General features: G+C 52.3%; 1 protein-coding gene across 2 annotated transcripts in view; it reads right to left on the bottom strand.

The window, feature by feature from the left end:
* The window catches only part of LOC149360637 (complement factor B-like), a 138,771-nt gene that overhangs the window by 88,571 nt on the left and 35,412 nt on the right, over window positions 1–14,788 (bottom strand). For both annotated transcript variants that reach the window (XM_089572420.1, XM_089572421.1), the window contains 2 exons: window positions 1,407–1,595; window positions 406–594 (listed from right to left, as the gene is read on the bottom strand). In XM_089572420.1, coding sequence (XP_089428546.1) covers window positions 406–594; window positions 1,407–1,595 — 378 coding nt within the window. The remainder of the gene's footprint in view (window positions 1–405; window positions 595–1,406; window positions 1,596–14,788) is intronic.

The raw sequence follows: 14,788 nt of genomic DNA, 5'->3' as shown, positions 1-14,788 counted from the left end.
TTGGAGCATATGGCTGCACTCTAAATTATTATTGGATTTGAGAGCAATACAGGTTCTCCGAAGTATATTCAACTTTAACCGCATGCAATATATCCTTAACATACCCACTCAAGTGTCCATTCACTGCTTCATTTGCGAATAAAGTTGTCGTCCAGTGGCATTAAATTCTCGCACTCATCAATAATTTATTACACCCGCTTTCTTTCTTTAACGCCGGAATATTAAGCCACCGAAAATAATTTCATTATCGATAATAATGTTTTAAAGTTATAACTTAGAAAGGTGATGGATGGGGTTAGTGGATAAATCACATTGTGTATAGCGTCTTGCCCCCTTGTTTTCTTCTATGGATCCTCATGTTGGTTTTGACTTCTTTTCCCAATCACTGCTCAAGATGACACTTACGTTCGCATTTGGGCATCCGTCCAAACCAGCCACCGCTGCGGCAAACAGAGCTGAAAGCGCCCTCTAGTACGTAGCCGTCGTCGCATCGGAAGTTGATGAAGGTCCCCTCTGTGAATTCTGTCTTGTTCAAGTCATTGAATTCATCGACTTGCAGGTGTGGTCCCGGCTTGAACCGCGTGCAGTTGTACTCTGTGGCAGAGGACGTGACAAAACGGCTTTCTATGAACTGGGAATATACGAGCCCTGCATATTACGATGCTGAAAGCTCCGTCTCTATCAAGCGAATTAAAAAATGAGTTTGAGAAAAATGAGCTGGACAGCCAATAAACTCAGTTTATAGGCTCGTATATCATAGCTAAGATGTTGAAGGAAGGACTGTGCTGATACCGTCAAGTTTACATGTCCATCGAATGGGCATGAAAAAATATAATGATGACGAGAATTCGAAACGCAGATGACAGTCGTTAAAAAATTGGCTGTGGTTTAGCTCTGGTTAAACCTGGAGGATTGCGAAAGCAACATCTGCGCGTAGCCATATATTGTGGCGCGATCTATATTGCCCACAGTCTCACCTTTTCGCGTGCTCTTGCATGACCATACTGCGCTTGCGCGAGGAGCAAGTTATGTCACAACGCACAGCTGGCGTGCCGGCGGCCCGGGCACGCTAGCTAGCGCCGCTACTGTGCATGCGCTACTGGCGAGCGCGGCGGCGGCACCTGAGTCACCCGCGCAGCGACGGCGGCAGCACGCCTGCTGTGCGCCGTATGACGTCACTGCTCCTCGCGCATGCGCAGTGTGGCCTTTCCTCGCCTCCGCGAAATGGCTCGGCGACTATCGTAGTGTTGCTTTCGCAACAAAAACACTTTAGCTGTCCGAATGTTGCTGCACAAAAGAACATGGAACATTGCAATGACGCTTCATGCAAGAAGGACAAGTGTTAAATTGAATGATCCACCAAGATGACAGCCGCAACTGGAAGTCTGAAAGAACAGGTCACTCACCGATGCACGTGGGTATGTCGTCATCCCACTGGCCATCCTCCTCGCAGTACAGCTGATCAGTTTCGTTCACACGAAAGCCTCGATCGCAGGTAACAAAAGCACTGTCACCCGATATGAAGAATTCGCCCCCTGATTTGTCGCCGGACACCTGGCCGTGCGCCACATGAAAGTTGTCGCAAGCGTCCTGGGCTGCAACAAAATTAAGCACGACATTAACGCTAACAAACACGTTTGTTGTTCCTCTGGCAGATTGCGGGACAGCGATATCATTCCGTGTAAATGGGAGAGTGCGTACGGCAACCATTTCAAGAAAATAACAAGCATGACTTCGCAAATATGCAAGAAACAAATGCAAAATACCAAAACTCAGCAAGCTACTAACCCGTCCTCGGGGAAATGCGTGGATCTAGTGAACGAATGAAAGGTGAATTAGGCACTCAGGCCGCCACTAAACCGATCGCCGTATTCACCAGCAAATACTCTGTAGCATACACATATTACACAGAAAAAGCTCACATATCCGAGAGGCGCTTTTTAAAGACTATAATTGATTTGCGACCTTTTAGGATTCCCGGTGGAGAGTCAGTTTGTGAAAGCATCATCTGGCGTTTCACGACAAAAGATCACGAGAGCTTTAATATTTATAAAATCAATGGCTCTCGCATTGAAGAAACAATTTGATGTTTCTGTTCAGGCGGAAGGACCGATTTCTTGCTTCCTTTACTTGGTGTCCCAAGGTATTAGTGCGAAACGAATATTCCGATGGGTAAACAACGAGCTTGATCTTGCGGTGTTTGTGCGCTTGTGCCAAGTGAAATATATAAATAAAATAAATAAGGTAAATAACCACGACTTGGACAGAAACATTCGACGCCGCCAACAGATCAGCCTCGCTGGCAGTGTCACGAGAGCACTAGGGGTGGTATTCTGCCGGTGTCGCCTTTTGCGACATGTCGCATATGGGCGGGGCCTAAAAAAGTGCTTACAGATGCTCGAAGAAACGGAAAAAGCCGCCGGCACTTTCGTCTGCGGTGCATTCATTCACACCGAGAAGCGACAATTTACCACTGCTGATCCACTAGCAGCAGTAGTTTCGTATCTTTTATAGCAAGAATATTTGCCATCACATGACGTCTAATGTTCAAAAAAAACATTTGCAAATTTAATATAAACTCGCTTTACTTCATTTAAATCTATAAAACACCGCGAAAAAGCTGCAAATCTATTTTTCTTTCGTTCCGGACGGTTCTGCAAGGTTTCGGCTGCGTTTCGGGCAGTTGCAGACGGTAGCAGTGTAGCTGGAAGTCCCATTAGGCTTGCGCGCTCCAGAATCGAGAGCGTATCTAAAAAACTAGGCTGAATTGCGGCTTAAACTTTATCGTCGAAGCAAGGTAAGTCATAGCGAAAAGTAACAACACCAGTAGTTGCCGGTAAACATGCCCACCGGAATCGCAAGGACTGCTGAATTGGCTGAAGCGGGCGGCTCTCGCTTGAAAGGACGTCGCCATGTTTTCACGCCAAGGGCGCAAAAGCCGCAACTGCCGATTGCGTTCGTACGCTAACGGTAGCCCGTCGCCCGCGCGAATCGCTTCAGCGCATTCCGTTGTTCGACTAAGCGTAGTAAATTGGGGCGACGTCACGATGACGTAGCAGGAAGGCGGGTCCGTGTCGTCACGCCGCCGTCACCGCGGCTCGAGCCAATCAGCGAAGAGCGAATGCGACATGTCGCAAAAGGCGACACCGGGAGAATACCACCCTAGGATCTCGCCGCTATTTCATTCTTTATTGAAACTAGGCTCTCGCCGCAGGTGAACGTGCTTCGCATTAAACAGCACACACTCACGCGCTGTGCACTGCGCATCGTCTTGTTCAGTAATTAATGCTACTGCCAAACTAGTACTCGCGCATGGAGCTCGCGCATGGTAGTATTCGCGCATGGTAGCATCGGAGAGATATGAGCTGCATGAGTTTGCGTGGACAACGCTGCAGCAGAAAGAAGGCACTGGAGCATAGGACGCCGGCGTACACCGAATAAATTGGCAATGACGGTGAAAAACTTGAAGACACGAATAACTGGCGCGCTCAGTCAGTAGACAGTCCAGTCGTGCTTGCAAGTACATGGTGGTGGTGTCCACCTCCAACACATATGTGCTTTCGTAAATTATTTGGCGCTTAGCAATCCTAAACAGCCAGCCATTTTTTACGCATTTGCAGAAAGAGATAGCGGGATGCGAACTCATCATGAGAAATTTTGTGAAGAAATCTAAAGCAATACTCCTCGTCTCTTTAACAGGAACTCCAAACTAGGGCATATTAAGCCAAATAATGTTGAACAGTAACTCTATAGGAAACAGGAAATACCGATTTCTATTTCCAGGCATGCCCGAAACACTACCAATCAACCACCATGGCGAGATTACAATAGTATTCCACTCTATCCTATGCTCAAACCATTCCAATATATTATAGAAATTGGTTCCAGCAAACAAGAATGCTATTTTATGCGTTCCCTTCAGTTATAAGCCGATTTTTCACAGCGACGGTTTTTGTATTTGATACCTCATAAATCCCTGGTGTGGGGCATTACATGAGGATGGGCGCGGCAGTTAAAAAACAATGGTCCTGATAGCATTCTTTACATGGACAGCGTTGATATAATGCACGGCGTCCTGCGGTAGATAATTCCAGTCCCAGGATGACGTTGCGACAGAAGATCGATAGTGAGCCATAGATCTTGCGGTGGGGGTGTAAACGGCCTTATGGCGATGAACAGGTCATATGACTTATCTTCCTAGAGATTAATGATAAAGCATATGAAGAGGCACAATCAAGAAATTTTTCGTCGCGCATCAAGGCTGGGTAAGTTGGGTCTAGGTTGGTATGAATATTCATAATAAGTAAAGCGGATAGCATCATTTTGTATTTTGTAGCGAGAGCTACACTAGGATAGCAGAAGCGTATTTCGCGGTGCCAGCCAACCGCCACTGCTGCGCATGTATCGTTACCATGGCAACCAGTGTCATGGCAACCATAGCGCTGCAGTCACTACGCCGCACTGCGCATGCGCAGTGTCGCGGCGCGCAGCTGGGATATAAGCCGGAAACGATGCGCTCGCTTCCCAGACGCGCACCTTAGATGATGATGATGATGAAAACGTTTATTAAAGCCACAATGCCTTAGTTGAAGGGAAAGCTGACCGGGTCCCTAGTCCGAGACGCCGTTGGTAAAAGCCGCTGCCCGTGCTCTGGCGACGAGGGCTCGTTGTTCCTCGAGGACCGAGCTGGACAGGGCCGCCTCCCAGCCCTCCCGCGTTGGCTGATTTATGATGTCAATGCGGTCATTTTTCTGACAAGCCCATACCATATGGTACAAGTTTGCCTTCTGGCCACAAAATTTACACTGTGCCGAAAAGGACTCAGGCACAATGGCGTGAAGCGTAGCTTGATTATTGAAAGACATAGTTTGTAGTCTGCGAAGGTGACATTCTTCTGATTTACCGAGACCCTTAGCGGGCCTCGGGAGTGTCTATCGTTCAAGGCGCAAATGTTGTAATATTTAGAAGAGCGGCGGTGCTTTTCACGGCAGCAATAAAAGCTGCGCAAATTGTCTTCCGATCCTGAAGACGGGGCGTGATCGGCCGACAGCGCGAAAACGAGGCAAGAAAGGCTAAGCAGGTGCCCGAGTCGCCCGAAGAACGCGAGGAACGTCTGGCGCAGAGACTCCGCCAAGCTGCTGAACGACAATGACTGCGTGTCGCTACCGAAATGTCAGCAGACGAAACTGCTTTCGCTCCCTTATATTCTGGCCTAGCTGAGCTAAGCCACTGCCACTTTTTTTTTTCTAAGGTTAAACAGAGGTTAGACTGGTGAGGATCCCATATTGCTGAGGTGCATTCTAGTTTAGCGCGGACAAATGTTAGCTATGGTAATGATTTGGTGGATGGGGTGGCAATTTTTTAGATTCCGACTTATAAAACCAAGCGTACTATTAGCCTCGTTAGCAATGTTCATGATATAAGATGATCATAGGTTTTGCGTTACACTAATGCCCAAGTACTTACAGAAAGAGACGAATTACACTTCCGAAGAAAAAAGAACGCATTTTTCAGGGGTATGCATCTGCTAAAAATGGAACGAAATCAAACAAGTTTTTGAAGTATCAAGAGCCATTAACCAATGTTTGCGCCAAGTATCTATTTTGTTCAGATCTCTTTGAATAGTGTCGGTAAATTCCACAATCGTCAGCAAAAAAAAACATAGTCGAGTAAATATTGGAAGGAATATAGCTAATGTAGATGAGAAAAGCAAGGTCCCTAGAACTGGAACACCATAAAGGACAGGGCTACGAGGAGCACAATAATGGTTAGCACAAACAAACTGCTCTCTATTCGTCAAAAAGTTACAAAGCCTTTCCATTACTAACAGGTTAAGATATAGGCATGATAGGTTTTCTAGCAGTCTTGTAGGTAGTACTTTATCGAAAGCTTTTCCAAAAACACCAAGGATAGTGTCAGGAATTTTAAGGTGGAGATCGGTGCTTAGGTCAGTAATAAAGACCCACATTAACGTCTTTTTCAAAAAGACATGTCGGTTAGTGTGGAAAATTTTTACGCAGACAAGAAATTTGAGTATGTGGGAAAAAATAATATGTTCCATTAGTTTCCAACAGCCGCTTGTGAGAGAAATTGGGTGATAATTTTTTTTGCATGAAACATGTAAGCCCTCTGCGAACTGAAATGATCTTATCAAATTTCCAATCGTGTGGAACGACACCCGTTGATATGGACTGCTGAAGGTGCTGGCACAACATTACGCTTACAATGCGTCTTTTCACAACAGTCTTGCAACAGTCTTGGCATGCGGCAGTCTTGTCAGATTCCCGTGGCACATAAATGTAACCTACCAGCAGAGCGCTGAGCTCAAGAGTGTGATTCCATGGCGAATACGAAGGACATAATATGACTATAAGAACAAAGATTCCGCTAGGTGGCGCCGCCCTGGTTAGCTGGCTGCCTACCACGCTCTGCTTTAACCTGCCCCTGGCCTGGTCCAGGGCCTCGCCCGCCCCTGGATTTACACTCCATCGCTTCAGGAAGGCTCCCGAAGCACGTGGAAACCATCGGCATCACGGACCGCTGCCGAACTGGCCCTCCAAGCGTCTCCAAAACTGTGAAGCGGCGCGGCACCTCGCTAAACCTAACGCGCCGCGCCTGCACCGCCGCAATGCAGCGTCTGACCAAGCCCCTGCAGCCCAGACCCACTGATGCCGCCACCGCGGGGCCTGTTCCAACCACGTCGACAGCTGTCTCTCAAATGGGTACGTTCAACGCCGCCCACGCAACCGAGCACATTCCTGCCGCACTGCACGCCTTGAGCGACGCTGGGAGCACCGGATCGAAGGCCGCGGCGCAGCCAGCAGCGTTCGTCGTCGGCGCAGCGTCCAAGCCAACTCCACGCTCTAAGGGACGCCAAGAGCTTCGGGGCCATAGACGCGTCGCAGCCGGCTGCGTTCGTCTCCGCCGCTGGAGCCGCTGCACCTACTCCAGCCAAAGGTCCCACTGACACCAAGACCTCCAGCCCGGCACCCGCGTCGCACACTGAGACTCCGGCTGAGGACTCAGACATGGACCTTACGACGTCCCCGGCAGACGACACTCCTTCCCAGGAAATCGGCTGGACCACCATCGGTGCCAACCGTAAGCCTGCCACCGCAGCCCGACCCCGCGCCGAGCTCATCACAGTTGCCATCCAGCTTCCCCCTGGAACCCTCCCCCCAAGCTACCTCTCTACGACGTACTCGCCGCAGTCGCCTCCGCTGCACAACTTTCCTCGAAGACCAGTGCCGACATCACCCTTCAGGCCAGGCCAGCCCAAAGCCTTGTGTTTCTAAAGACTCATTCTCCTCTCACCGCTCACCTCCTACTCTCTGTCACGCATCTTCAGCTTCATGGTAAGCCTGTCACCATCAAAACTTACACCCCCCATCCTCCCATCTCGTGCCTCGGCGTCATCCATAACGTCGGGGGCCACTTCACTCCTGATGACCTCATGCATGACCTGGAATCTTTCAAAACAGATATTCTCGCTGCTCGCATGATGGGATCCACTCAATCAGTGCTCATAACGTTCGCTGGTACCGTCATCTCCCACTTTGTTTATTTCAAACGCGTTGCCTTCCGGTGCCGTCCTCATAAACCTAAGCCTCCCACCTGCACCCGTTGTCTCACTCTAGGCCATCGCGCCCACCAATGCCCCCAGCACAGCGTTCCGGCCAAGTGCCGTCGCTGTGCTGCTCCTCTACCCGCTGACCCTTCCGCTCATGTGTGTGCCCAGCCCTGGTGCGTTCATTGCCAGGTGAACACCCACCTCCTCCCTCGACCCCACTTGCCCCTTCATCCTTGCTAAGCAACGCGAGTGTGCTAAAGCTGCATACCTCCGACGCCTAGCTTTGCGCCGGGCCACTCAACCCACCACCCCTTCCTCCTCCCCCGCCTCCTCCTCCTCTAATCATGAATCTCCATCATCTCCGATCACGTCACCACCAGGCTCCTACGCCGCCATAGTTAAAGGATCCTCGGTGCCAGCGTCCCTCTCTTCCACTACACCACCCTCTCCATCCTTGACTGACGAGAGCCGCTCCTTCGACCTCCGGCTCGCAATGCTGGAACGCCAGCAGCGAGAGCAGCAGCGCATTTCCCACGATCTACAACCACCAGACCTCCAGACAACGACCTCCTCTCTTACCTCCCAGCTTAGCAAGCTAAATGAGCACCTTGCCACGTTCACCACTCCTTCCTCCAGCGCCCAGGTCGCCCCTTTGGCTGACCTAGTAGAAACCACCACACAGGCACATCACACTCGCTTGGTTCAGCTGGAAACTTCGGTTCTCCAGATCCTTACCACCCTCCAAGCACAATCAAAGCAATTGGAATCCTTCGCATCTATGCTCCAATCCGTCCATGAGTCACTGCCCCCGGCAAAAAAGAAGGAACGCGTACCATCGCGTTCCTCTCCACTATCATAATGGCGTTTGGCGAGGACCTCGAGATTGTGCAGTGGAACTGCCGAAATCTTTGCCACAATAAGACCCCCCTCCACCAGTATCTACTCACCCGCCCCTCCCTACCTCATTTTCTCCTTCTCCAGGAGACTCGGACGGCCCGCAATGTCCCAGGCTACCGCGCCTAACATGCCACTACGGCCACACCACTTGCGTCTATTTATGCACGCAGTGACGTGCTCGTAGAGCAAATTGACATCCCCTCCACCCTCCTTAAATATTTAGTTGATGTGGTTTATTACCACCCTTCTTCCCGCATCTCACTCGGACTTTTGTCTTTTTACAACCCCCCTGTCACTTCCTCTTTATTCTCTGCTCTGGGCAAATTCCTTCACTCTCTTTCTTCTACCTCCCATCTCCTATTTAGTGGTGACTTTAATGCCCCTCACACACTCTGGGGCTACCCACAAACCCTCAAACCCGGCCGCCTCCTGCATTGTCTGACCCAGGAACGCCACCTCACCCTTCTTAATACTCCTGGCTCTCCTACTCGAGCGGGCACTGCCTCACAACGGGACGCGCGCGTTCGAACGGGGAGTCAGACGTGCTGCTCGTCGGCTCCGGCGATTTCCAGCCGGAGCAGCGGAAGTTTCCGCCTGACCCTAGCAAGATCATCCCCAACGTGCACCGAAAGCTGTCGGGAAGATCTGGACACCAGTTTTTTCCAAGGTGGGCCCGGTTAAACCCCTTTTTCGGGCAACATATGGCCCGATCGGGCCGGTGGCGCGGCTAGGCCTAACGGCCGAGCCGGTACCCGGCACATCGGGGCCTCTGGCCACTGACGCCAGTATGGCTGCTACGCAAATCTCCTGCCGAGGCTACGACCCCGAAAACATGCACTGGACAACGGTTAACCCAGCGGCAACCGAAGGCCCAGTTTCGGCAACGGTTACCCCAGCGGCAACCGGAGGCCCAGATTCGGCAAGATTTCGCAGCGCCGCGTTGAACGCCGCAGTGCTGCGCCGAGCGCAAGACCAAGCCTTAAAGCCGGCGTCCGTAGACGCGGCCGGCGTTCACGCCGGAAACCAGCAGTCACCCGCCCCGCGCGCAGCGGGCCGCAGTCGGCGACTGCTCACGAAGTGGAAACCGCCTGTTATTCCGAAGCCTGCTCCAGACGACTACGTCGTCGTCATCAAGCCCCGGACCCGCGTCTCGTTGTACGAGACTTTCCAGGAGACCGGCTACGGCCGGGCGTTCACGGCTCTCCTGGGCACGCAACCCGCAACAGACCTTACCATAATACCGGTAAGAGAACAAAACCTCATTATTGTTCAGACTGGGAAACCTGAGCTAGCCGACCGTATCATCGGCGAATTTGAACTTAATGGACCCGACGGGAGGGTCCCCCTTGTGGGGCACCTGCACCAAGACGGCAAGGACGTCTGCTACGGCGTCATTACCGTCCGTACTCTGAAGCTACGGACTCGCTCCATACTAGGCTCCAATGGCGCTAGGGCACCATCGTGGAAGTGCGAAAATTTGGGACATCCAACAAAGCGAGACTGACTTTCGCTGGAACAGAGAAGCCACGTTTCGTGCACTACGACTCGGAGCTTGTACAAGTTAGGCCTTACCAGCGAACCATTCCAGCCTGCCGACATTGCGGTGTGGTCGGCCACCGCGTGGACGCCTGCCCCGGCCAGAGGCTGGACCGGTGTGGCCTGTGCGGACAGCAGGCTCTACTCGTTGAGGGGGTGCGGGCCCCTCACCAGTGCAACCCAAAGTGTTCAGTGTGCGGCGGGGCCCATGCCACGGGGGGCCCTGCGTGTACGGCTAAATATCGCGCTATCCAGCCCCCGCATGCCGAGCGCGGGCGTAAATCGAAGCGGAACCGACGCAAGCGTGGCAAGCGTCGCCCGGACAAGCTGAAGGCCAAGGCTGCCGACCAAGCCATGGACCAGCCTGTGAATTCCTCTACCGGGAGCCAGGGAAAACCTCCAGCTGCGCCACCGCCGCCTCAAGCCGGTGCAGCGAAGCCCCTCGGACCTCCCCAGAACGGCGGCTCCAATCGACGCAACCCCTTCAGGACAGGCTGCGCATGCCCTCACGGCACTCGAGGCGAGAGTGAGCGCGCTCGAAACTCAAGTTAACAACAGAATATCCGCATTGGAAACGCAAATCAATGCCACACTTACGGCGGCACTCAACAAAATTAGCCACCTTGCGGCATCTATCCCAAACCTCATAACCTCTCAGTTCGCTCAACTCACCCGCGCTCCCAAGCGCGCTGGCCCGCTCCAAACCTTCGCAGGCCGGCAGCTCAAAGCGTCTAGGCGTCGAATCGCGGGAGAAGAAGAAGAGGTCCCCTGTGCCATCCTCAGTATAGAGAACGCTCCTCTCTTTGGAGCCGCTGGCTCTCAAGCCTCCTCTCTCCAAACTCACAACTCTACCCTTGATCATGGCGGGCGCCCCTAGAAATAGGAAGCATCCGCGAAGCAATTCGATCCCTATTCAAATTGTACAGTGGAACTGTCGCGGATTCAAGGCACGCACAAAGCGAGCCGATCTACGCCTTTTCCTTACAACTTTCCCAGAATTACCTGCTGTGGTGGCCCTTTAGGAGCGAGGAAATGGCGCCACCCTTGCCAGTTACACGGTGTACCAGCAGGATGCGCAGAGCTGCCTCTGCGTACATAAAAATTACACGGCCTCCCAGGTTGACCTGGATCTTAGCGCTAATTTCTCCTACGTAATGGTGACGATCCTTCCGCTACGCAAACAGGACCCCCCATTGCACATACTCAACATTTACTGTCCCCCAAAGCTACCAAATGTTACATTCGCAGATATCTTCAGTCGGGCTTTGAAGGTCGCGAATCGGGATCCCCTCATAATCGTTGGGGACTTCAATGCTCCCAGCACCTTATGGGGGTACACACGTGAAGAGAAACGCGGACGCAAGTTGGCAGAGCTTGTTTCTACACTGGGCCTTACTCTTCACACGGATCCCGCGCAACCCACTCGTATAGGTAACTCCGTTACACGCGATACGTGTCCGGACCTCACCTTTACGAAAAATATTCCCTATGCAGATTGGAGGAACACCGAGGAATCCCTCGGTAGCGACCACTGCATAATTACCACTATAATCCATACAAAGCCACTCACAAGACCACAGGCCAACGCAAAACTACCCGACTGGACCAAATTTAGGAGCAGCTACACCAATCCTCAATCGATAATGGACCAAGGATACTCAACGTGGTCCCAACACCTAGTATCCCACTTGAAATCAGTCGAGCAAAATGTTCAACTCTCAGAGGCGAGCCCGTCGGTGGATAACCACCTCCTCCACCTCTGGGAGGCACGACACAGCCTAGTCCGCCGCTGGCGTCGTCAAAAACACAATCGGAAACTCAAAATTCGCATCGCGGATATCACCCAACAGGCGGCACAATACGCGGCCCAACTCACCGACTCCAATTGGGTGCACCGATGCAACACTGCAGCTCGGCAAATGTCGAGTCGGAGTACGTGGCGCCTCTTCCGCGCCCTTATTGATCCGGCACAAACCCGTACTGAGACACAAAAACAGCTTCAAAGGGCTATACATAACTTCACTGGAGACACGGCCAAACTGGCCGATGCGCTCCGCGACAAATATTTGAGTATACACCAGGATCCCCGTGGTCAGGCGTACTCGTATGCAGGTTCCGAGAACGCGGATTTGGATCAACCGTTCCAGCTCCATGACCTAAAAGCGGCCCTGGCTAAAATGAAGCGAGGTACAGCACCAGGCCGGGACAAGGTGACGGTAAAGCTTATTGCCAACCTCCCAGATCCCGCCTACGAAACTCTCCTCGATTACTTCAACACTATCTGGATTGGAGGCACACCACTCCCCATAGATTGGAAAACGGCACTAGTAACTTTCATTCCCAAGCCAGGTAAAGCCATTAACACCGACAACCTCCGGCCCATCTCCCTCACTTCGTGTGTGGGGAAGCTGATGGAGACTATGGTCCGCGACAGATTGTCGGCTTTCCTGGAACAGCAAAACGTTTTTGCAGAGACCATGTACGGTTTCCGCCCACACCGGTCCACACAAGATGTCCTGTTGCAACTTCACAAGGAGATTCTCGACCCCGTCGAGCACCCCAGCAATGATAAAGTAGTCGTCGCACTTGACCTGCGGGGGGCTTTCGACAATGTGACCCACGAGATCATCCTATCCCACTTGTCGCAAACAGACTGTGGGCGCAATACTTTCAATTATATCAAACAATTTCTTACAGATCGCCAATCCTATATCCGGCTGCAAGACACAGAATATGGCCCATATCAACTTGGCACACGAGGGACCCCACAGGGAGCTGTCCTCTCGCCATTACTATTTAATCTGGCCATGATGAAGCTCCCTACCCAGCTGGCAGAGGTCGCCGGTGTGCAGCACGCTCTGTATGCGGACGACATCACCCTCTGGGCAACACAACAATCGGTTGGAGACATCGAGACCAACCTGCAACAAGCGGCCGCTATTGTGGACGAATACGCTCGTCGCTGTGGTCTTAAACGCTCCCCGAGCAAATATGAATTTGTGCACATACGCCCCAACTCAAAGTGCACAACCAAAATTCCCTTTTCCCTACTTAGCGGACCGATACCTGAACACGAGGAGATCTGGGTACTGGGGCTTTTCATTCATCATAGGCGCAAGATAGACACTACCCTAAACAAGCTACGTAAGGTGGGGGACCAGGTGGGTCGGATGCTCCGCCGGGTGTCCAATAAAAGGGGGGGACTACGATGCAGAGATGCCCTGCGGCTGGCCAATGCATTCGTGACCAGCCGGATTTTATATTCGGCACCCTACCTCCACCTACGCAAATGCGATGAGAATGCCTTAGAAGTAGTTCTCCGCAAGATTTATAAGAGAGCGCTCGACCTCCCCATAACGACGTCCAACAAGCGTCTCCTCGGTATGGGGATGACCAACACCTTTGGGGAGTTACGACAAGCTCATCTTAACAACCAGTACTTGCGCCTAAGCAAAACACCTGCGGGGAGCCGCCTTCTGACCCGCTTACACATATCCTACGCAACACATACAGAAGAACGGGTCCGCATCCCTGAAGCCTGGCGCTTTGCACTCCAGGTGCGACCCCTTCCGAAGAACATGACTGCAGACACACATGATGGTCGCCGTCTCGCGCGGGCGGAGGCTATTTCTCAACAATATGGCCATAAGCCAGGTGTCTTCTATGTGGATACGGCCGGCCCACACCATGGGGGTTGGTACACGGCGGCCGTCATCCACCAAAACGCTACAGTTCAGGGCCTTACTTTCCGTGCCTCAAACATTACATTTGCGGAAGAGATCGCCATTGCACTGGCCGCCGCAGGTCCAGAGTCCCGAGTCTATATTACGGACTCCAGGGGCGCCTGCCGCAATATTGATCAAGGGTATATTCCAGGCCGTGCTTTCAAAATTCTCCACGCATGCGAATACACAGGGTTTCCGACCCATCGTACCATCCTGTGGGCTCCGGCTCATGCGGGTCTTGAGGGGAACGAGGCAGCCGACGCTGCCGCCCGCGCGCTTACTCACCGGGCGTCTCCTCATCCGCAGCCTGATCCGGAATTCAATTTCAATCCGGCCATCACCTTTAGAGAGATCACCTCTCTTTATCAAAATTTTCATGGTCTCTATCCCCCTCCCTGTAAAGGCCTCACCAGGGTGGAGGAGCGCTGGCTTTCCGCCTCTATACCAATACTGTACTGTGCCCGGCAGTATTTAAGCACTTCAATTCTTCTTTCTCGGGCGCGTGCCCACACTGTGAGGAGGAGTTTTCGGACACCTACCAGATGGTGTGGGCATGTCCTTCCAATCCTGCCTACCCACCCCACCTCCACCCCACTCGAGAGGACTGGGAAGCTGCCCTGCGCGGCTGCTCCGAACTCCATGCCCAACAGGCATTGGTAGCTAGAGCCCGGGCTGCTGCGGAAGCTACAGGGATCCCGGACTAGGGATCCCTCCTAGTGTTTGTAAGGGGCGGGCCCTTCCGGCTCGCCCCATCGACCTCTCACTGTAAATAGGAATAAAAGTTTTCCTCCTCCTCCTCCTCCTCCTCCTCACAACGCCCTACGACACCCGACCTCACTTTCTCTCGGGGTTCACTTTCGTTTCACTGCCAGGTGACAGCCGAAACTCTTCTAAGTGACCACTTTCTCATTCATATCACCACCTCTCTCTCTCACATCCCTCGCTGTCATCTGATTATTCACACTGACTGGCATGCTTTTCGCACTAATCTCGCCTCCGACTCCTTTCAATCCTACGACGACTGGACGTCGCGCATCTCTGCAGCGCTCACGTCCAGTAG

The sequence above is a fragment of the Amblyomma mixtum genome, chromosome 2 (assembly GCF_055824585.1).
Source record: "Amblyomma mixtum isolate Tamu chromosome 2, ASM5582458v1, whole genome shotgun sequence".
NCBI lineage: Eukaryota > Metazoa > Arthropoda > Arachnida > Ixodida > Ixodidae > Amblyomma > Amblyomma mixtum.
The sequence above is the reverse complement of the archived record's forward strand: the minus strand, read 5'-3'. Positions and strand labels throughout refer to the sequence as shown.